The 24,300-nt window shown below is 48.6% G+C and overlaps 2 protein-coding genes across 4 annotated transcripts in view; one reads left to right on the plus strand and one right to left on the minus strand.

Moving 5' to 3' along the window:
• Nucleotides 1-19,215, minus strand: part of LOC309381605 (zinc finger and BTB domain-containing protein 4-like) — a 32,640-nt gene extending 13,425 nt beyond the window's left edge. For all 3 annotated transcript variants that reach the window (XM_081932780.1, XM_081932779.1, XM_081932778.1), the window contains exon 1: nucleotides 19,032-19,215. The gene's annotated coding sequence lies outside the window, so the exon portion shown is untranslated. The remainder of the gene's footprint in view (nucleotides 1-19,031) is intronic.
• On the plus strand, nucleotides 15,968-24,044 carry LOC309381606 (solute carrier family 35 member G3-like). The gene is made up of 2 exons (XM_081932781.1): nucleotides 15,968-16,460; nucleotides 22,387-24,044. The coding sequence occupies exon 2, from the start codon at nucleotides 22,435-22,437 to the stop codon at nucleotides 23,572-23,574; it is 1,140 nt and encodes a 379-aa protein (XP_081788907.1). The 5' UTR covers nucleotides 15,968-16,460; nucleotides 22,387-22,434; the 3' UTR covers nucleotides 23,575-24,044.
• Nucleotides 24,045-24,300: the final 256 nt, after the last annotated feature.

Below are 24,300 nucleotides of genomic sequence, written 5' to 3' on the forward strand. Positions count from 1 at the left end.
TGATACATGATAGCTATAGTGATAAATGATAGCGAAGGACAGAGGCATAGATAATAGATGAGAGAGAGAGAGAGAGAGAGAGAGACAGACTGATAGATAACATATAGATAATGGAGGGATACAGACAGAGAGATAAGAGGCAGACTAGATCCGTGAGGGCAAACCTGTGCCATGCGTGCCACAGGTGGCATGCCCAGCCCTCTCTCTGGGCATGTGTGCCCTCACCAGCTGCTCTTCTGGCAGTTTTTGGCCTGAAAACGGCCCGGAAAAAGACCTGAAAATGGCCCGAAATGATGCGGTGAATGCGCACACTCACATCCAAGGGCATTCTGGTTTGGGCACTTGCTGCCAAAATGATTCACCATCACTGGACTAGACAGACAGACAGACAGACAGACAGACAGACAATAAATAGATAAATAGATAGGTAGGTGGGTGGGTGGATGGATGGATAGATAGAGATAAAGAGAGAGGGAGATGGTAGATAGATAAATGATAGATAGATAGATAGATAGATAGATAGATAGATAGATAGATAGAAATATAGATAGATAGATAGATAGATATAGATAGATGAGATAAATAGATAGATAGATGAGATAAATAAAGAGAGAGAGATGGTAGATAGAGATAAAGAGAGAGAGGTTGTAGATAGATAAATAAATAGATGATAGATAGATGAGATAGATAAAGAGAGAGAGAGAGAGAGATGGTAGACAGATAGAGAGAGAGAGAGATAAAGAGAGAGAGATAATAGATAGATAGATAGATATAAATAGATGGATGGTTGGATGGATGGATGGATATATAGATATAGATGATAGATTAGATAGATAGATAGATAGATAGATAGATAGATAGATAGATAGATAGATAGATAGATAGATAGATAGATATAGATGGATGGTTGGTTGGATGGATGGATGGATAGATATAGATGATAGATAGATAGATAGATAGATAGATAGATTGACTGATTAGATTAGATAGATAAAGATAGATAGATAGATAGATAGATAGATAGATAGATAGATAGATAGATATAGATAAATAGATGGATGGTTGGTTGGATGGATGGATAGATATAGATGATAGATAGATAGATAGATAGATAGATAGATAGATAGATAGATAGATAGATTGACTGATTAGATTAGATAGATAAAGATAGATAGATAGATAGATAGATAGATAGATAGATAGATAGATAGATAGATAGATATAGATAAATAGATGGATGGTTGGTTGGATGGATGGATAGATATAGATGATAGATAGATAGATAGATAGATAGATAGATAGATAGATAGATAGATTGACTGATTAGATTAGATAGATAAAGATAGATAGATAGATAGATAGATAGATAGATAGATAGATAGATAGATATAAATAGATGGATGGTTGGATAGATATAGATGATAGATTAGATAGATAGATATAGATAGATGATAGATAGAAAGACAGTAGGTAATAGATGACAAAGATAATAGATACACAGACATATAGACAGACAGACAGACAAGAGAGGGGCCCCCTCACCCCAAATCAAAACCGTTCGCAGATCCGAGTGCCCCCCGCCTCCCTTCGACGGTTGGAATAACAAAATAATCTGCATTTTGTCCACAGCCCGGCAGCTGGCTGGCTGGCTTGTTTCTGTTTTGTTTTTTTTGTTTTTTTTTTGCAAACCTATCTCCGGCTTGACTTGTTTTGCTTTTCGCCAAAGCTTTTCCGCTCCCATCGCAGGGACGACACGTTCGAGGTCAAACAACAGCCACAACATCCAGAGTTTCCCATCTAAGTCATAAGTGTTTGTGGTCATTTTCAGCGTATCTCCTGAAGGGTGGGCTGGGGGCAGCGGGGTGTGTGTGTGTGGGTGCCTGTGTCTAACTGGCCAAAATCTGGATCGCGGCTTCTTGGAATGTTATGGTCATTTTCGGCGTATCTCCTGAAAGGTGGGCTGGGGACAGCGGCTGGGTCTGCCCAGAGAGATTTGGGACCGTCCTGGGGAATATTTGCACACCAAGGATGGCGTTTGCACTTCAATCTTTACAAGAGACAGGCCCAAACTACTGTACCTTAGGGAGGAAACATGAAAAAAAGCACGGGATATTTTGGACCTTCCGGGAAGGGCTTCGATTAAAATTATATTCCTTATTATACAACAGCTTGGAAACCCTGGGGTGGGGGGGGGATGTTTGGAGAAATAGAATAGAAAGCTTCAGGCACCCTGGGTTTTTTGGGGGAGGGGGAAGCGGTGTCCCCCCCCCGGGGGGGGTTTAAAAAGCAACGAAGAGCCGCAGTTTAGAGAGAAAAACAATAAATAACATTTGCAAACGTCGGATAATTTCGTGACAAGCGTTAGCCGGGATGGAGAGTCAAAATAAAAGTTTTTTTTAAAAAAAATTCTCATTCATGTCAAAGCATTTTTTTTCTCCAGCTTGGCAACTTGGACAAGAGGGACCAACTTCAAGTCCCAGAATTCCCCAGCCATCTGGATCGCGGCTTCTTGGAATGTTTTTGGTCATTTTCAGCACATCTCTTGAAGGGTGGGCTAGGGCAGGGGTGTCCAAACTTGGGAACTTTAAGACTTGTGGACTTGATGCTACTGATGACGTTCCCTAGTTGGGTCATAAAACGTCTACGAGAAAACCACCCAAGCGGAGTGATCCCCAAAGGCCCAGCCCAAATATCCTAGCCCAGGGGTGTCCAAACTTGAGAACTTTAAGACTTGTGGACTTCAATTCCTAGAATTCCCCAGCCAGCATGGCTGGCTGGGGAATTCTGGGACTTGAAGTCCACAAGTCTTAAAGTTCCCAAGTTTGGACACCCCTGGGCTAGGGGAAGCTGGCTGGGGAATTCTGGGAGTTGAAATCCACCCCTTTGGTCCAAGTTGTCCAGCTGGAGTAAATCCTTTGGTTAAATTACCGACGCTTAAGAATAGAAAGGGGAAAAAACAAACTTCTGTATTTTTAACCTCCTTTCCCCCGAAACGTTTGCGAGGAATGCCACTGGATTCACAAGCACGGAAGCTGTGAAACGCCAACGGTGCCATCATCCAAGCACTAAAAATAATATTAGGATTTCTCTCCTCTATATCTGTTCTACGGCAAAAGCTTTCAAGCCGAGAGGAACTCCGGGGGAAAAAAAATTGAAAATGTTCGGCAACCCGAAATGGCAGATTTTGTGCGCAATGCGCCACCCTCCTATCGGCGAAAGGGACCTCGGAGGTCTTCTAGTCCAACCCCCTGCTCAAGGAGGAAATCCTATACGAGTAGACCTCCTCTTACGGCTACAACTGGACCCCAAATCTCCGTCGCTGAGCGAGACATCGCTTAAGCCCCATTTTACCATCTTTCTTGCCCCGGTTGTGAAGCGAAGTTGTTACGTTGGTCACACGGCCGTTAAATGAACTTCAGGGTCTCAAAAAGTTGCAAAAGGGGACGACCGTCATAAATAGGAGTCAGTTGCTAAGCGGCTGAAATTTTGATACCAGGAGAGGCTGCAATGGTCGTAAGTGTGAAAAAATATGGTCATAAGTCACTTTTTCCTGTAACTTCGGTCGCTAAGTGATGCTCCCTGTAATTTACGATTGGTTACGGGGTCCCTTTTCCTTCCGACGAGCCAAACCAATTGGGGGGGGGGGACCCGATTCGGTTAACAACGGGGCAATTCCCTTCAAAACCGCAACGATTCAATTAATGTCCATGGCAAGGAAGGTCGCAGAAACAGAAGCAAAACTCGCACAAGATCCGAGTGTGAATGCCGCTTTGCAAAGCCTTAGTAAAGCCACGCCTGGAATCCTGCACCCAGTTTTGGTCCCCACATTACAAAAAAGATGTTGAGACTCTAGAAAGAGTGCAGAGAAGAGCAACCAAGAGGATGAGGGGACCGGACGATAAAAGCATAGGAAGAACGGTTGCAGGAACTGGGCCTGGCTAGTCTAGTGAAGAGAAGGAGTAGGGGAGACATGATAGCAGTCTTCCAATCTTTGAGGGGCTACCCCAAAGAAGAGGGGTTCACCTATTCTCCAAAGCATAGGCAGGAGAAGAAACAATGGATGGAAACTAATCAAGGAGAGAAGCAACCTGGAATTAAGGAGGAATTTCCCAACAGGGAGCACCATTGACCAGTGGAACTGCTTGCCACCAGACGTTATGGGTGCTCCATCACGAGTGGTTTTGAAGAAGAGACTGGACAACCAGTTGCCAGGAATGGTGTAGGGTCTCCTGCTTGAGTAGGGGGCTGGACTAGAAAATCACCAAGGTGCCTTCCAGCTCTATTCTGAGCATGTTATATATTTATCTCAAATGGTACAGGGTCTCCTGCCTGGGAAGGGGGTTGGACTAGATGACCTCCAAGGTCCCTTCCATTCTATGACATATTCACGTCAAACGGTGCAGGGTCTCCTGCCTCGGAAGGGGGTTGGACTAGATGACCTCCAGGGTCCCTTGCATTCTATGACATATTGACGTCAAATGGTGCAGGGTCTCCTGCCTGGGAAGGGGGTTGGGCTAGATGACCTCCAAGGTCCCTTCCATTCTATGACATACTCATGTCAAATGGCCCAGGGTCTCCTGCCTGGGAAGGGGGCTGGACTAGATGACCCCCCAAGGTCCCTTCCATTCTATGACATACACATGTCAAATGGCCCAGGGTCTCCTGCCTGGGAAGGGGGTTGGGCTAGATGACCTCCAAGGTCCCTTCCATTCTATGACATATTCACGTCAAATGGTGCAGGGTCTCCTGCCTGGGAAGGGGGTTGGACTAGATGACCTCCAAGGTCCCTTCCATTCTATGACATATTCATGTCAAATGGTGCAGGGTCTCCTGCCTGGGAAGGGAGCTGGACTACATGACCTCCAAGGTCCCTTCCATTCTATGACATACTCATGTCAAATGGTACAGGGTCTCCTGCCTGGGAAGGGAGCTGGACTAGATGACCTCCAAAGTCCCTTCCATTATATGACATACTCATGTCAAATGGCCCAGGGTCTCCTGCCTGGGAAGGGGGCTGGACTAGATGACCCCCCAAAGTCCCTTCCATTCTATGACATACGCATGTCAAATGGCCCAGGGTCTCCTGCCTGGGAAGGGGGTTGGACTAGATGACCTCCAAGGTCCCTTCCAACTCTGATGTTTTGTTTCTATTATTTCCATTTCTATCCCTCAAAGAGAGAAGCAATCTAGAACGAAGGAGGAATTTCCTAATGGTGAGAACAATGCACCAGTGGAACGACTTGCCACTAGAACTGGAAGTTTTTTTTCCAGAAAACATTAGACAACCATTTGTCTGAAGTGGTGCAGGTCATCCTCGACTTATGACGGTTCACTTAGTGACCATTCAAAGCTACAACAGCACAGGGGGGGGGAAGTGACTTATGGCCGTTTTCCCACACTTATGACCATTGTAGCATCCCCGTAATTAACATTCTTGGCAACTGACTCGTGTTTACGACCGCCGCAGTGTCCCGGAGTCACGTGATTTCCTTTGGCAGCCTTCTGACAAGCAAAGTCAACGGGGAAGCCAGATTCACTTAATGACCGTGGTACTAATTTATTAACTGCGGCGATTCACTTAACAACTCCGGCACGGAAGGACATCAAATAGGGCAAGGGTGTCCAAACTTGGGAACTTTAAGAGATGGCTGGCTGGGGAATTCTGGGAGTTGAAGTCCACAAGTCTTAAAGTTCCCAAGTTTGGACACCCCTGAAATAGGGCAAACTCACAGAGGAAACGCCCCTCCGAACAATAGAAATGGGGTGGGACTAGAAGACCTCCAAGGCCCCCCTCCAATGACCAATTCTGTTAAAAAAAATACAGGCAAAGGCCTAGGCCAAAAAAAAATCCCAGGATCCCAAAGTCCTTCTCTTTTAATATCGCGTTATTTAATGTCCACCTGGATCTCTTTCTTTGTCCTTTCCATTTAATTATGATTGGATTGTGATCTGCCCAAGTTTCCGCATATTACAGCTCAGTTCCATTGTAGCCCACATCATGTCAATTCTGGAGTATGATAAGTGTCTATTATTTGAATAGGAAATGTATTGAAAATTCGCTTTTGCGCCTTGTGAAGCACATCTGAACGCAATCCGCATCCAAAACCTCGCCCGATCAAGGCCGGCAGTTGGATCTCAGACTAGCCAACATTCAGGGTTCAGGGATCTTGGACCCAGCTTGGTGGCAGTTGTGACATGAGGACGAGGAGTTGCGAAGTGTGTCGGCCGCAACGTGGATGAAGTGTGGCGTAAAAATCGGATTAATTCTGCAAGCCCACTGAAGGCCCGGATGCCCTCAGTTTTGCAAGCGAGCAAAGAATGCAGCAGCCAGATGACGATGTGTGTGTGTGTGTGTACAGCTATCCTGGCTTGTTCTGGACGTCGCAACAGATCCAAACCCTAATCAGTAGCCGCAAAGGGAGCCAGCGTCCTTTCCAATCGGGCAGGGATAAAGGATTAGCCAAAGCCTCGCAAATCATTAACCAGAAAACAACACCAGGTGTCACCACTGAAACACCCAAACCTTCGTTTGTGTGTGTGTGTGTGTGTGTGTGTGTGTGTGTGTGTGTGCATTTCCGGGCTCCAAAGCATCCTGAAAGCTGCAAAAAAACAAACAAACCCCAAAACCCATCAGGATGATGAGCTGAATTAGCAAACGAGCAAAGAACGAAGCACGAATGGATAGAAGGAGAGGAGATACACACGCATACACACACACTCCAGAAAGGGAGGCGGTTGTTCCTTTAAAAAGAAAAAAAGAAAAAGAAAAAGGATTACTCCATCCAAACCTCGCCGCATTCCGGAGCCAATGGAAACGCTGGTGGTTGTTTTTTTTTTGTTTTTCCACCAGACGAAATGCGTTGTTGGCTAAATCGGTTATGGTATCATGTTGTTCCTGGTTTTTCAGAAACCAGCGGACAAAAAATAAAATAAAAAAATAAAGCAGCGATTTTTTTCTAAAGAAAAGATGGGACAAGCCTTGGTCTGAAAATGGTATTGCCTGAGCAGGGGGCTGGACTAGAAGACCTCCAAGGTCCCGTCTGACTCGATTCTAATCTATTCCATATTTTATTCTATTAATTCTACTCTATTCTGTTTTATATTCTATTCTCTATTCTATTCTATTAATTCTACTCTATTCTATATTCTTTTCTATTCCATTCTACTCTATTTTATTCTATTCTATTTTATTCTATTAATTCTACTCTATTGTTTTCTATTCTATTCTATTCTCTATTCAATTCTATTAATTCTCTATTCTTTTCTTTTCTATTCTATTCTATTCTCCTCTATTCTATTAATTCTCCTCTATTCTATATTCTTTTTTCTATTCTATTAATTCTCCTCTATTCTATATTCTTTTCTTTTCCTATTTTATTATCCTCTATTCTATTCTATTAATTCTATTCCACTATTCTATATTCTTTTCTATTCTACTCTGCTCTATTCTATATATACTATACTATATTCTATTCTATTCTATTTTCTATTCTATTCTTAATTCTATTCTATTTTCTGTTCTATTATATTTTATCCTATTCTATTCATTCTATTCTATTCTCTATTTGTTCTGTTCTATTAATTCTATTCTATATTCTTTTCTATTCTAATTTCCTATTCTATTCTGCTTTCTATTCTAATTTTTTATTCCATTTTCTATTTTATTGTTTTCTATTCTATTCTAATTTTCTTTTCTTTTCTATTTTCTAGTCTATTCTTCCCACCACTTACCATTGTATATCAAATCACAAATTATCCATTGAATAAGCATAAATACATTATTAGCATTGTATAGTCATTCTTCCACCGTGGTTGTTATTCCTTCGTTTTACACGAAATACTCTTAGGTATTGGGTTCGTATATATATCATCATTATACATCTTATTCTTATTTCTAACCTATCTTATCATCACAGGTAGGTTTGCTCCCAGTTTGGCCCATTTCATTGGAACCAGTAGCACTGCCTGAGCAAACCAGTAGTAAAACTGGTACAAACCCACCACTGCTTATCACATCCTATCCAACACTCTGCCGGTAGTCCTTGATTTACGACCTCAATGGAACCCCAAATATCTGCTGCTGAGCAAAACATCTGTCAAGTGTCTTTCGCCCCATGTTACGACCTTTCTTGCAGTGGTCATTAAGTGAATCACTGCCACTGTTGAGTTAGCGACACAGTCGTTAAGCGAAACTTGCTCATCCCCCCCCTTGACTTTGCTCATCAGAAGGCCGCAAAAAGGGGATCACGGAACCCTGGGGGGAACGCGGCGGCCGTCATAAACATAAAACAATGGCCGAACGTCCAAATTTTGATCACGCAACCACGGTGTGTGTGTGTGTGTTGTGTGTCGCAAAAGGTCCTAAGTCCCTTTTCCCCAGCGCCGTCGTAAAGAGGGTCACTCAACGAGCCATCGTAAGACGAGGACTTGCCTACCTTCAGACCGGTGGGAAGTTGTTGTTTTTTTTCCAAGTTGGAAAACTTTTTAAGCTGGGTGGGATTTCCAGCTCCCGGAATCCCACACCTCGGATTAAACGCACAACGATACACACCCTCTCCTGCAACACACACACACACACACACACACAAAAACACACACACAAAAAAACACACACACACACAAACAGCCAGTGCCAAACAGGAAGTCAATTGTGCCCGCCACACCCTCTGTTCGGACGGCGCAAAACTTTGCTCCGAAGCCTTCTCCAACAACAATGTGCCTTTGTGTACTTGTGTGTGTGTGTGTGTGTGTTTTAAATGACACATCTCCCCCCCCCCCTTTCCAGGCGCTTCTTCGTGCAAGGAGACCAAGGAAGGACCAGTCACTCCGCATTCCTGGGGTGAGAAGACACGGAAGGGCCTGGACCCCTCCCCAATCAAAGGGGGGGGAGAACAAAAAATGGAAATCCGTAAACAAGCCATGTTGAATGCAAGCCACAACTTGTCTTGAGTTTCCCCGGCGGCGAACGGAAGCAACAGGCATCCTGGTTTACGTCTCGGGGCTGCTGCAAATCCTTCTTTGCAACCCCCCCAGCCTCAAAACAACGGATAAAGGACTGAAGCGCACATTTCCACTGCTTATGAACGGCGTCAAATGTTTGCCCCGCCTTACGTCCTTCCTCGCCCCCTCCCCGTCGTTCAGTGAATCACCACGGCAGTTAACGAGAGTCCCACGGTTGTTCGGTGAAGCCAGTTTCCCCCACTTCCCCTAACCCCGCCGTTGGCTTTGCTCCTCCCACGGTCGCCAAAATTGCCGGATCGCCGGGCCGTCGTAAGTGCGAGTCCGTGGCCGAGCGTCTGAATTTTGATGGTTTTAAAATGGGGGGAGGGGAAGCGGTCTTAAGTCCACCTCCCACCCCCCCATTGGAATCACTCGACGGACGGCTGTAATTTGAGGACTGCATTTTTCGCCGGTTTGAATTTTTTGGTTTGCAAAGAATAATAAATGTTGATTTAATTTGCGTCCAAGGTCAGAGAATGTCCGAGCCGGCCAAACGGAGGAAAAACCGGCGTCCGGCTCAGCCGGGAAGCTTTTCATCGCGATGACCTTTCTCTTCTTCTTCTCCTCAGAGCGGCCGAAGAGGCCGGCTTGAATTGGCAGGAAAGGAACGAAAGAAAGAAAAACAACAGCCAGTGGAGGGGGGGGGGAAAAATCCGAGAAGGCAGGAAGGAGGGAAGTAACCTTGAACGAGCTCCAGACGGAAACATTTTCCGGGGAAAACACAGTGATCGATCGGAATAGAGTGGGAAGGGACCTTGGAGGTCATCTAGTCCACTCTCCTACTCGGGCGGGAGATCCTGGATCATTTGACGTGACTAAGCCACAGAATGGAAGGGACCTTGGAGGTCATCTAGTCCAGGTTTGTTATGACAGGCTGTCCTCATTCATCTAATACAATACAATACAATAGCAGAGTTGGAAGGGACCTTGGAGGCCTTCTAGTCCAACCCCCTGCCTAGGCAGGAAACCCTATACCGTTTCAGACAAATGGCTACCCAACATCTTCTTAAAGACTTCCAGTGTTGGGGCATTCACAACTTCTGGAGGCAACTTCTGTTCAATGACGGTTTAAAGTTACAACCAGATAGAAAAAAGGGGACTTACGACTATTTTTCACACTTACGACCATGTGGTCCCACGATCAAAATTCAGACTCTTGACAACTGACTCGTATTTATAATGGTCGCAGAATCCTGGGGTAGCGGGATCCGCACCGCAACCGAATTTAACCATCGCGGCAATTCACTTAAACGTACCTGGGCGAGAAATGTCGTAAAACGAGCCAAAATTCTTTTAACGAATGTTTCACTTAGCAACGTAAATTGGGGGCTCAAATTTTTGTCGTTCAGTTGAGCACTCCCTGCCATGCTTATTTTCCTGCCCTTGCTCAATCAATCAATCAATCAATCAGAATAGAGTGGGAAGGGACCTTGGAGGTCTTCTAGTCCAGCCCCCTGCTCAACCGGTGGTCCTCAGAAAAATTATTTGCATTTTTATATTGCACTAAAACCTATTTATCTTTCTTTTTTTTTAAAAAAATCGTATTGGTGGTCTGCGGGATTTAAAATTATGAATTTAGTGGTCCCTGATGTGTGGAAGAAAAGTGACTCTCTACTCTCTTCTTAAAAACACCCAGAGCCACCACAAATTCTGGTGGCAAGCTGTTCTACTGGTTAATTGATCTGGGGTGATAGAATAGCAGAAGAACAAGGGTTGGAAGGGGCCTTGGAGGTCATCTAGCCCAACCCCCGGCTCAGGCAGGAGACCCTGGGCCATTTGACATGAGTATGTCATAGAATAGAAGGGATTTTGGAGGTCATCTAGCCCAACCTCTTTCCCAGGCAGAAGACCCTGGGACATTTGACATGAATATGTCATAGAATGGGAGGGACCTTGGAGGTCATCTAGCCCAACCCCCTGCTCAGGCAGGAGACCCTGGACCATTTCAGATCGATTCCCTGTCCAATCTTTCCTTAAAAGCCTCCAGTGACAAAGCACCTACAACTTTCGCCAACACAACACCACCCTGAAGCAAACCCACAACTTTTGTCGTGGCGAATTTTTAAAGTTTCTAGCTGCTTGCATTTGGAGAAGAATGACAGGCCTATCCCCCTATCGCCCCTGCTCGCCTCCTTTGAAAATGGGTGACAGCTATAAGGTTCGGCTTTGGCACACCGGGATTCAGGGGCCCGATGCCCACACCTCTGGAAGGGTCCCCGGATTTGGGGGGAGCAGGCCAGGTGTGCAATTTTCCCAGCCAGGAGTTCTGGGTACAAAAAACGAAATGGGTTTTTGGGAATGCATCTGTTTCCCCGAGATGCGTCCGATTCAGGTGTGTGTGTGTGTGTGTTTGTGTGTGTGTGAGTTTGTGTGTGTGTAATGAACACACACACACACACACACGTTGCAAACTCTTCCCCTCACCTGAACTTTTAGGCAGTTGTGCACACCTGAGAAACACACACTGAGAAAAATCTTTCGCCAGTGTCCACCTTGCTATTAAAACAGGCCTGGATCTGCAGGGACACCTAGAAGATAAAGGTTCCCCTGTGCTAGCTGTTCCTGACTCTAGGGGGCGCTGCTTATATATACAGAAATAGAGCACAACAATGATGAGAACTATCTTGAATGCATTTGGGTCAATATTAAAGGTTGGGAGGGAAACGACATTGCCCTAGGTCTATATATACTACAGGCCACCCAACCAAGCAGAGGAAGTAGCTGAACTTTTTGCTAGTCAGCTAACTAAGGTATGTAGGAAGTAGTGGGGGATTTTAACTATCCTGACATCAACTGGGAAACAAACTCTGCACCAAGTGGAAGATCCAACAGGTTCCTAACAAACTTAGCAGACAGCTTTGTTTCCCAAAAAGTAGAGAAGGAAACAAGGGGATCAGCCATATTGGACTTAATTCTCACTAACAGAGAGGAAATGATAGAAGGTGTTGAAGCCACAGGAACCCTGGGGGCAAGCGACCATGCAATATTGGAATTCAACATTATGCAAACACAAGTAGTAGAACAAAGTGAAACTAGAGTCTAGAGACTAGAAGCTAGAGTCTAGAATTAGCTAAGAGAGCTAATTTCAATAAAACTTAGAGAGAGCTTGGGAAAAAAATTCCATGGATGAGAATCCTCAAGGGGAAAACAACTCAAGAAGCTTGGGAAATTTTGAAAAACGAGATTACAAAAGCCCAGTCTAGCGCAATACCAATGAAGAAGAAAAATAACAGCTCCCAAAAGAAACCAGCATGGCTGCATAAAGAACTCTCTGACAAATTGAAAGACAAAAAAGATAAGTATAAAAAGTGGAGGGGGGGGGGGCATAACTAAGGCAGAATATCAGCAAATAGCCCGAGCCTGTAAAGATGAAGTGAGGCAAGCTAAGGCTCACAATGAAGAAAGGCTTGCCACAAAAATAAAAAATAACAAAAAAAGCTTCTTCCAACATGTTAAAAACAAGAAAAGGGTTAAGGAAACAATTGGTCCATTGCTGGGAGAAAGTGGCAAGAAGGTGACAAGCAACAGAGAGAAAGCAGAGCTATTTAACTCATGCTTTGCATCTGTCTTTACACAAAGGGATAAAACAGTCCAACCTACCAAAAGCAGCACCACAAAAATCAGATTAGGAACACAAATTGAAATAGGGAAGAAAATGGTAAGTGAGCACCTGTCTACCCTAGACGAGTTCAAATCACCAGGACCGGATGGATTACACCCCAGGGTTCTGAAGGAACTGGCAGATGAGATCTCAGAACCACTGAATTATATCTTTCAGAGATCCTGGAACACCGGGGAACTACCAGAGGACTGGAAAAGAGCTGATGGGGTTCCCATTTTCAAAAAAGGGAAAAAATTAGATCCAGGAAACTACAGACCTATCAGCCTGACATCAATACCAGGAAAGATTCTGGAAAAGATAATCAAGCAACGAATTTGCGAACACCTAGAAGCAAACAAAGTAATAGCCAAAAGCCAACATGGATTTGTCAAAAACAGATCATGCCAGACTAATCTTATTGCATTCTTTGATAATGTGACAAAATTAGTGGACCAGAGGAATGCTGTTGATATAGTTTACTTGGACTTCAGTAAGGCTTTTGATAAGGTAGACCATAACCTACTACTAGATAAAGTAGAAGAATGTGGGTTGGACAGCATCACCACCAGATGGATTCGTAACTGGCTGACCAACCGCACTCAACGTGTAGTCCTCAATGGAACTGCATCTACATGGAGGGAGGTATGCAGTGGAGTACCCCAAGGCTCTGTTTTGGGCCCAGTACTCTTCAACATCTTCATCAATGATTTGGATGAGGGAATAAATGGGGAACTCATCAAATTTGCAGATGATACCAAGCTGGCAGGAATAGCCAACACTCCAGAAGATAGGCTTAAGATACAGAAGGATCTTGACAAACTTGAACATTGGGCACTATCTAACAAAATGAAATTCAATGGGGAAAAGAGTAAGGTTCTACATTTAGGCAAGAAAAACGAAATGCACAGGGACAGTATAGGTGGTACCTTGCTCAATAGTAGTAACTGGGAAAGGGATCTTGGAGTCCTAGTGGACAACCATTTAAATAGGAGCCAGCCGTGTGCAGCAGCTGCCAAAAAAGCCAACACAGTCCTAGGCTGCATCAACAGAGGGATAGAATCAAGATCACGTGAAGAGTTAATACCACTTTACAATCCCTTGGTAAAGCCACACTTGGAATACGGCACCCAGTTTTGGTCGCCATGATGTAGAAAAGATGTGGAGACTCTAGAAAGAGTGCAGAGAAGAGCAACAAAGAGGATTAAGGGACTGGAGGATAAAACATATGAAGAACGGTTGCAGGAACTGGGTATGTCTAGCTTAAGAGAAAGAAGGACTAGGGGAGACATGATAGCAGTGTTCCAATATCTCAGGGGTTGCCACAAAGAAGAGGGAGTCAAACTGTTCTCCAAGGCACCTGAGGGTAGAACAAGAAGCAATGGGTGGAAACTAATCAAGGAGAGAAGCAACCTAGAAATAAGGAGAAACTTCCTGACAGTTAGAACAATTAATCAGTGGAACAGAAGTTGCCTCCAGAAGTTGTGAATGCCCCAACACTGGAAGTCTTTAAGAAGATGTCAGATAGCCATCTGTCTGAAACGGTATAGGGTTTCCTGCCTAGGCAGGGGGTTGGACTAGAAGACCTCCAAGGTCCCTTCCAACTCTGCTATTGCATTGTATTGTATCTCCGTTTCAAAGCCGAAGAGCCAGGGCTGGCCGAAGTCATCTCCGTGGTCATGTGGCCGGCATGACTCGACGCCAAAGACTCACGGAACCTTCCTTCTTTTTCCACTTGCATTTTTGACGTGCTTTCGTGCGGCTAGCTTGGCAGAAGCTGGGACACGTCATGGGAGCTCCCTTCGTTATGTGGCACTAGGGGTTCGAACCGCCGGCCTTTCTGATCGACAAGCTCGGCGTCTGAGCCACCACATCCCGCTACACACCTAGGGAAGTCAAAATTGTCTCCGCCTGCCGCAAGACCCAGCGCCGTAAGACGACACACCCCCATGAATCTAGCGCCTTGACGTACCGAATCCTTACTCCCCTCTACTTTGCCGCAATCTTTGTCCGGTCCCGACGCCTTTGTTTTTAATATCACCAGAGGAAAAAGCCAAGTCTCTGAATCGGTGCGTGACGGCAATTGCACAGGTAACCCTCGACTTATGGCGGTTCATTTAGCGACCGTTTGAAGTTACAACGGCACTGGGGGGAAAAGGTGACTCGCGACCGTTTTTCAGACTTACGACCATCGCGGGCTCCCCTTGGTCAGGGAATCAAAATTCGGACGCTTGGCAACGGACTCGTATTTACGACGGCCGTAGTGTTCCCAGGGCCACGCGATCCGCTTTTGCGACCTTCCGTCGATGGGGAAGCCAGATTCACTTAACAAGCGAGCTAATAAATTAACAGCTAAGATGTGGGTTTCACTTAACAACACACCGTGTTACTAACTGAAAAACCGCAGCGAAATCACTTAACGGTGGCAAGAAAGGTCGTAAAACGAGGCAAAACTCAATGTCTCACTTTAGCAGAGGAAATGTTGGGCTCGGTTGTGGTTATAAGCAATATATTGCCTGAATGGGCAATCCTCCACTTATAATGCTTCGTTTGGTGACCGCTTAAAAGTTACAACGGCGCTGAGAAAAGAGTTACGACCTTCGCAGCATCCCTGCGTTCAAAATCCATGCGCTTGGCAACCGATTCGTCCTTACGACGGTCGCAGTATCCCCTTTTGCGACCTTCTCATAAGTCAAGTCCATGGGGAGGGGGGGGGGAAATCAGAGTCACTTAAAAACTGGGTAGGCTGGCTGAACAGTGACAACGCTTCGCTTAACAACGGTGGGAAAGAAAGGTCGTAAAACGGGGAAGAACTCACTGAACACACGTCTTGCTCAACAATAGGAACCTCGGTTGTGGTCCCAACGTACAACCTGTTCATTTAGGGACCGTGGGAAGCTACGACGGGGATCGGAAAAAGGGACTTTTTAGGAAAAAGGCAGTTTTATGACCTTTGCGCGCTCAGTTGTGCCTTTGTGAGCCTAAGGTTACCTGTACTCACACCTGCCTCCGAGTTACGCAACCCAACATGTTTCTCCGTCCATCCCCCCCCAGCCATGTTTAGAGAAAAATGAAAACACAAAAAGGGAAAAAAAACGACGACTTTAGCATCCGTGACGGCGGCGGCGTGGTCCCCACGTCCCCACACCGAACCCCCCCTCCGGTCCTGCCTTTCCAACGCCCCCCCCTCCGGTAACGGGTGTGTGTTTGTGTAAGCACTCTCGCAAATTAACACGGCGACTCCCGGGAGGTGCCGGGGGGGGGGAGAGAAGAATAGCAATGAAGAGCAGGAAAGAAAGCAGCAGAAGAAAAGAAAGAAGAAAAGAAAGAGAAAAGAAAAGAAGAAAAGAAAAGAAGAAAAGAGAAAAGAAAAGAGAAAATAAAAGAAGAGAAGAGAAGAAGGAAGTGAGGAAGGAAGAGAAGGGAAGGGATTGATGGATGGATGGATGGATGGAAGGAAGAAAAAAAGAAAAAAGAAGAAAAGAAAAGAGGAGAAGAAAAGAAAGAAGAGAAAAGAGAAGAAAAGAAAGAGAAAAGAGAAGAAAAGAAAAGAAAAAAGAAAAGAAAAGAGAAAAGAAAGAAAAAAGAAAAGAAAGACGAAAAGGGAAAAGAAAAAAGAAAAGCAGAAAAGAAAAGAAAAAAAGAAAGAAGGAAAGAAAGAAAGAAAAAAGAAAAGAAGAAAAGAAAGAAGAAAGAAGAAAAGGAAGGCAAAAGGTGTTTTTTGGGAAGAGTGGGGAAAAAAATAGACATTTAAGGCGGGTGATGTTGTGTAGTTGCACACCGCAGCTGCCAAAAAAACCAGAGACGCAAAAGGGCCAGGAAATGCAGGGGAAAAGAAGAAGAAAAAAATTAGCCAGAGGAGGTGTGGCTATCGAATTTATTTATTTTTTCCGTCCGTCCCCCCCCTTCCCCCCTTCCCTCCGCCATCCCCGCTCTTCCCCTTCCCTCTGTGCGTTTCTCCGGGGAGGAAATTTTGGAGCAACGCAGCAAAATTGGGAAGCAGCCGAAGGGAGTTGCAAAATGCGGAGAAGGAAGGAAGGAAGGAAGGAAGGAAGGAAGGAAGGAAGGAAGGAAGGAAGGAAGGAAGGAAGGAAGGAGGAGAAGCGTCGGCCGGTTTTCCAGTGTGAAAACAGCCACTGCGGGGTTACAGCTGGGCAGGGGGGGGGGATCTACCCCACATGGAGCCATGGTGTATCGAAAAGCTTGCAAACATGGTTTGCAAAAAAAAAACCCACCCCAAACGAAACGCACAAGCCATTTTGGTTTGACCTCCTTGAGGTCCGGCTCAGAGCTGGATGACCAAAGAGGGCAAAAACTGCCCAAGTGGTCAAACGGAGGGGAGGGGGGGGGTGACAGAGGCCCATGGGGGAGGGTCTTCTCTACCCCCCCCCCTCCGCCCCGCTGCCACATCCAAGGGGCCTCCTTGGCACGACCCCTGTGGGAGGCCACTGGCACTCTCCGAATTGGCACAGGGCAGGAGGAGGACGGGGAGGGGTGGGGACTCCGGTACCCAGCGGGCACAGCTGGGAAGCCCCCTCCTCGCCCGGGGGTGCCTGGGTGGCTCTCTGTCCTGGTCAGAGGGGAAGCTGGCATGGCAGGGAGGGAGAGCAGCAGTTGTAATAGGCGGGCACAGGAGGCCAGGGCGAAGGCCGTGAGACGGGCATGCGGAGGGGATGCCATGGGGGGCGCAGGGGTCCTGGCACCTGGGATCTTCTGGGGGACGGGGAGGGGGATGGTACTGGACGTTTTTTTGGGGGGGAGTTATGATTTTTAGAAGATGACACACACACACACACACACACACACAACAAGGGGAGGATTTAATTTGGGCTTGTTTGGGAGAGGAAAACAGAGGGAGGGAGGGAAGGAGAGAAAAGAAAAGAGAAAGAAAAGGAAGGAAGGGAAGGAGGAAGAAAGATAGGAGGGAGAGAGAAGAGGGAAGGAAAGAAGAAAGGGGGAGGGTGGGAAGGAGGAATGTAGGAAGTAAAGAGGGGAAGGGGAGAGAAGAGAAGGAAAGGAGGGAGGGAGGGAAAGGAGAGGGGAGGGAGGAAAGAAGGGAAAAGGAAGGAAAGAGAGGGAAGGGAAATGGGAAGGGGAAGGGGAAGGAAAGGGAAGGAGGGAAGGAAGGAGGGAGGGAGGGAGGAAGGAAGGAAGGAAGGAAGGAAGGAAGGAAGGAAGGAAGGAAGGAAGGAAGGAAGGAAGGAAGGAAGGAAAGAGAGGTGGAAGGGGAGGGAGGGAGGAGAGAGAAGGATAGTAGGAATGAAAATAGGAAGGAGGAAGGGAAGGGAGGAAAGGAAAGTAGGAAGGAAAAGAGGGAAGCAAAGGAAGGAAGGAAGGAGAGGGAGGGAGGGAAGGAAAGAAGGGAGAGAGAGAGAAAAGGAAAGGAGGAAGGGAAAACAGGAAGGGAAGGAAGGAAAGGAAGGAAAGAGAGTGAAGGGAAATAGGAAGGGGAAAGAAAGAAGGAAAGGGAAGGAAAGTAGGAAGGAAGGAAGGAAGGAAGGAAGGAAGGGAGAAAGAGAGGGAGAGGAGGAAGGAAAGAGGGAAAGTAAAGGGAAGTAAGAAAGAAAAGCGAGTGAAGGGGAAAGAAAGAAGGGAATGAAATTAGGAGGGAAAGAGAGAGAAGGAAAATAGGAAGGAAAGAAGGGTGAGTAGACAGGAAGGAAAGAGGAAGGGATGGAAGAAGGAAAGAAAAAAGAGAAGGAAGAAGAGTGAGAGAGAGAAGGAAAGGAGGAAGGAAAGAGGGGAAGGGAAGGGTAGGAAGGAGGGAGGGAGGGAAGGAAATAGAGGGAGGGGGAAAGGAAGAAAGGAGAGGGAGGGAAGGAGGAAGGAGAGGGAGGAAAGAGAGAAGGAAGGAGGGAAGGGAAAGAGGGGTAAGGAAAGGAAGGAGGGGAGGAAAGAGGGAGAGGGAGGAGAGGGAGGGAATGGAAATAGGAAGGGGAAAGAAAGAAGGGGGAAGAGAGAGAAGGAAGGAGGGAAGGGAAGGGAAGGAAGGAAGTAGGGGAGGAAAGAAGGGGGAGTGGAGAGAAAGGAAAGAGGGAGAAAGGGATGGAAGAAGGAAAAGAGAGAAGGGAGGGAGGGAGGAAAGGGAAATAGGAAGGGGAAAGAAGGGAAGGGGGAAGGAAAGAAAGGAGGGGAGGAAAGAAGGGGGAGTGGAGAGAAAGGAAAGAGGGATGGGGGAAGGAAGGGAAAGAGAGAGAGAAGGGGGGGAGGAGAGAGGGACTCTGGAGGGGTGTCGTGTGTCCCCCCCCCAATCTTCCCAGACTGACTTCCGGGGGAGAGGAGCAGGCAGCCCCCCCATGCCCCCCCACTCCTCCCCCCTCCCCCCCCGGAGTCCGGAGCCCCCCTCCCATGGGCTGAAGTTGTGGGGGGGGGGCTGCGCAGCTGCTGGTGGAGGGGGGCTTTTGGGGGGGCTCCCCCCCTCCCTCCGTCCTACCTGGCGGCCTGGGGGCCCTCCGTCCGGGGGCAGCGCAAGATGGAGGCGGCTGGCCCCGCCGGGCATGCTGCTCCCTCCGCCGCCGCCGCCGCTTCTGCCGCTTCTCCTGCTCGGCTGGCCCGGGAGACGCTCCCCCCGCCCCCTCTGACGTCACCCCCTCTCCCCCAGCCCCCCCTCCCCACGCACACGGGCACGCGCGGCCCTCGGGCACGGCGGAGGGGGAGGAGGGAGGGAGGGAGGGAGGGAGAGGAGGAGGGGGAAAGAGAGGAAGAGGACCAAGAGGAGGAGGGGAGAAGGAAGGCAGGGGGAAGAGGAGGAGGAGGGAAGAGAGGAAGAGGAGAGGACAAAGAGGGAGAGGAGGAAGAAGAGGAGGAGGAGGGAAGAGAGGAAGAGGAGAGGACAAAGAGGGAGAGGAGGAGGAAGAGGAGGAGGAGGGAAGAGAGGAAGAAGACAGGACAAAGAGGGAGAGGAGGAAGAAGAGGAGGAGGAGGAGGGAAGAGAGGAAGAGGAGAGCACAAAGAGGGAGAGGAGGAGGAAGAGGAGGAGGAGGGAAGAGAGGAAGAAGACAGGACAAAGAGGGAGAGGAGGAAGAAGAGGAGGAGGAGGAGGGAAGAGAGGAAGAGGAGAGCACAAAGAGGGAGAGGAGGAGGAAGAGGAGGAGGAGGGAAGAGAGGAAGAAGACAGGACAAAGAGGGAGAGGAGGAAGAGGACAAAGAGGGAGAGGAGGAAGAAGAGGAGGAGGAGGAGGGAAGAGAGGAAGAGGAGAGGACAAAGACGAAAAGGAGGAGGAAGAGGACAAAGAGGGAGAGGAGGAGGGGGGAAGACAGGAGACGGAGAGGAAAAAGAGAAAGAGGAGGAGGAAGAGGAGTGGGGAAGAGAGAAAGAGGACAAAGGAGGAGGAGAAGGGTGGAGTGGAGAAGGAGGAAGAGCAGGAGGACAAGAGGAGGGGGAAGGAGAAAAGGAGGGGGAAGAGGAAGTGGAGGAAGTGGAAGGAGGAAGAGGGAAGAAGAGTGGGAGGAAGAGGAGAAGGGGAAGAAAGGAAGAGGAGGGGGAAAAGGAAAGAAGAGGAGAGAGGAAAGAAGCAGAGACAGCCCTGGCATAAAAAAGCGTGCCCTGCTGATGCCAGCTGCCCAGGAGGGAAAAAGGAGGGGGGTCAGCTTCCAACAGGGATGGGGGCAAGGGACGTCCCCCCACCCACCCCTGCAATGATCAGGCACACGCGTACACACCGAGACACACGCAAACACCCGAACCGAAGTGGCTGGTCGGGGTCTTGCCCAGTGTGGGTCTGCCCAGAGAGCCTTCTGCCATGGGATGCCACCCCCTGCCCCCATGGACCACACCAGGGGAGGGGGATCCACGCTGGCTGTCCCGGGGGCGATTTAGCTCAGCCATGTCAGGGCCTGAGTGTTATGCCAGGGGGCATCACCCCCTGTGCCCCTTTTCTGCCAGCTGCCGAAAGCCACCCTGGAGAAGGGGGAGGGCAAATCCCGAGGGTCTCCGACTAGCTGGCTGGGGGGGGCGTCAGGTGGGGACCCCCGCCCAGCAGCTAAGGAAAGAGAAATGACAAGTGAAGACAACCTGTGGAACGGCTTGCCACCAGACGTGGTGGGGACTCCAACGCGGGAGGTTTTTGAAGAAGAGCCTCCTGCTTGAGCAGGGGGTTGGACTAGAAGACCTCCGAGCTCCCTTCCAGATCCTTATCATTCTGTTTGGAGGGTCTGAGGTCACAGGAATCCACAATGACCTCACAATGCTTCCGAGGCCCAGGGAGCCCGGCCAGTGTGCGGTTGAAGTGTTTGTCCCCCGTTTGGTGGTCCAGGAGGGGCTGCTGGGTCAAGGTGAGAGATGGGTGTGTCTCCCCCTCCCCCGTGGTAGGGGGTCTTCCCCCCCCCCCTTCTCCCCATGCCCTTTGCTCTCTCCTGCTGGCCTCCCACACAGCGCCTTCCTGCAGATGGAGAAACAGCAAACAGTAAACGAGTTGGAAGGGACCTTGGAGGTCATCTAGTCCAACCCCCCTTGCTCACGCAGGAGACCTGTACTAGGGATTCGAACTGCCCGAACTGTCGACCTTTCTGATCGACAACCTGCGTGCCTTCCTCCTGTGTAAAAATCTGAATTAATGCGTTTTGTTTTTTAAAAAACCACACTTCCAAAGCCAGGCCGAGATACACAACGAATGTTGGTTTATCGAACTCTTTTAATAGAAAAAAAAATGGGGCACGGGATATTGCGCAAGAAGCAGCAGCTTGGAAAGCGGGTTGGACTAGATGACCTACGAGGTCCCTTCTGACTTTGATTCTGAGGGATTTGAAGACGGGAGTGATAGGATGGAAAGTGACACCCATGTCAGATTGTATTGGATCCTAGCTGGGTGCGGCCTTGGTTAGCTGGTGACCTTCGCGCTGCGCCAGGAACCCTGGTTTGGCTTTGAAAAAGAACGCCAAGTTTCTAGTCCTCGGAATAAATCCCTAAGGGAAACCAATTTTTCCTCCCATAGAACTTAGAACAGCACAGACTGACAAGAAAAATGTCATTGACTAGAAAATGTAATTGATTAGAAAAATGTCATTGACTAGAAAATGTAATTGATTAGAAAAATGTACCGTAATTGACTAGAAAATGTAATTGATTACAAAAATGTCATTGACTAGGAAATGTAATCAATTAGAAATGTCATTGACTAGAAAATATAATTGATTAGAAATGTCATTGACTAGGAAAATGTCATTGACTAGAAACATGTCATTGACTAGAAAAATGTCATTAACTAGAAAATGTAATTGATTAGAAATGTCATTGACTAGACAATGTAATTGATTAGAAATGTCATTGACTAGAAACAAAAATGTCATTGACAGCTGTTTTGCAGGTCTACAGGTAGTCCTCATAACCGGACCTGACCCCCCAATTTTCACTATTAAGCTAGACACCCCTTAAGTGCCCCAGTTGATGAAATTTTTGCCACGGTTGTTAAGCGAATCGCCATACTTGTTAAGTCAATCGCGGGGTTGTTCCTTTGAATCCAACTTCCCCATTGTCTTTGCTGGTCAGAAAAAGGTCGCAAAAGGTGATATCATGTGACGAGGGGACACTGCAACCGATTCAGTTGCCGGGCACCCAAATTTTGATCCGGCAGCGATCATCGTAAGTGTGAAAAGTCAAGATGGCAACGCCACACCAGACAAGAATAGCTTCCATTGCACCATCCCTAGTGGCTTATTTGACCAATCCCTCCCCATTGCCTCTTCAGAATAAGCGTTGGAAGGGACCTCGGAGGTCTTCTAGTCCAGCCCTTGCCCAAACCAAAGACCGTGTACCGCTTCCGACAATTGTGTACAATCTTTTCCTGCAGGTCGGTTTTCTGTTCTGGAAGGGCCCCGGGTCCCATCGCTCCCCAGAGATGCCCCCCATGGCCTCGGACCCCGGACCCTCCGCGAAGGCCGCCTGGACGGTGTCCGATCTCTTGCGCTTCTCCCCGCCGCCGTGCTCTCCGGCCCCGCCTCCTCGCCGCCCCGCTTGGCACCGCTACCGCCTCTCAGAGAGCATGAAAGGGCTGCTGGTGGCCCTGTTGGGAGGCGGCGTGCCCGCCGGCTTTGTGGCACCCTTCACCCGCATCGTCAACGAGGCCTCAGGGATGCCGTCCCTGGAAATCTTGTTCTTCCGCTGTTGCCTCCACCTGCTCTTCGCTGGCTACCTGCGCTTCCGTAAAGTGCCGTGCTTCGGGCCGCCAGAGGTCCGCCAGCGTACCTTGCTCCACGCGGTGGTCAACGTCATCTCCATCGGCTGCGCTTACAGCTCCTTCATGATGGTGCCCAGCGGCAACGCCGCCACCGTGCGCAAGGGCTCCTCCACCATCTCCTCCGTCCTGCTGGCCTTCTGTATCGAGAACACCCGGCTGACCGGCTACGATTGGTTCGGGCTGGTGGGCAGCACGCTGGGCTTGCTCATCATGGTAGTGCCGGACCTGTTGAGCTTGGACAAAAGCACCCAGATCTACGACACCTTCGGCTACGTCTTGGCCTGCTCGGGAGGTGTGGCCTTGGCCTTGGGGCTGGTCATCTTCCGGACGCTGGACTTCCCGGCTAAGCTGATGACCGTGGCGTTCCTCTTCGGCGTGGTGGGGAGCCTGGTCTGCTGCCCGATGATGTCCCTCCTGCAGGATCCAGTCATGACCCTGGACCTCTACACCTGGCTCTACGTGGTCTCCATCTGCATCCTGGCCTTGTTCTCCTTCCTGTGCGCCAGCTACGCCGTGACCAAGGCCCACCCGGCACTGGTGTGCGCCGTCCTGCACTCCGAAGTGGTGGTCACCCTGGCGGTCCAGTACTACGTCCTGCGGGAGGCCGTCACCCCCTTCGACATCATGGGGGCCGGGGTCATCTTGGGCAGCATCGCCATCATCACCGCCCAGAACATCAGCTGCCATCCGGCCGACGAAGAGGAGGGACCCATCGCACAGCAGAGAGGGGCCAAGTACGCCAAGGAGCCCGTGGGACGGAGTGGGCACCGTGGTTCAGCGGGGGGAGATCCAGTAGATTAATGAGCCAGTTGGTCAAAGTGGGCACCAACTGTACCGCAGAAGGATCCAGTCGATTAAAGAGGCAGATTATACTGCAGAGAGGGATCCAGTAGCTTAAGGAGGCAATTGGTCAAAGCGGGCACCAACCAAGATGGGGAGGCCCGGAAGAAGAGCGGCAGAGGCCCCGTGGCCGCCAGGGGGTCCCGTCCCACGGAACAGTGCACGACTCGTGGCACCGGAGAATCCCAAAAATCTTCGCTGCGCCACAAAGCCACCATCTGCCAAGGTGTCCCTGGTGTACAGCGCTGCCCAGGCCAGGCCGCCGGACATCTGGACGGGCACGGTTACTCCGTAACCCGCTGACCTTTGGGGTGGACACAGGAGCATTGATGATTTCGGCCCATGCCGGGAAGCCGAATTCCCGTGGAATTTACGAGATGAGCACTTGTGCTTCTGTTTTGCCTTTGCAACGGGTCTGTTGAGGAAGGGGATGCGGGGGCTTTGAGTGGCGGGAGGGGGGGGTGTCCCTCAGCCTCCATCTGGTTCCTCGATTTCCCAAAACGATTTTGACGGAGTGGTTTGGGCCCCAGATCCTGCCTCCGGGCCAGGTTTTTCAAGCGGGCAGACCTTTTAAGATGGGCAGACTTCAACTCCCAGAATTCCACGCCGGCTGGGGAATTCTGGGAGTTGGAGTCGACTCGTCTTAAAGGGGCCAAGATTTGAGAAACGCTGTTCCCGAACAGATGC

This window comes from Natrix helvetica, assembly GCF_964273705.1.
Source record: "Natrix helvetica genome assembly, chromosome: Z".
Taxonomy (NCBI): domain Eukaryota; kingdom Metazoa; phylum Chordata; class Lepidosauria; order Squamata; family Natricidae; genus Natrix; species Natrix helvetica.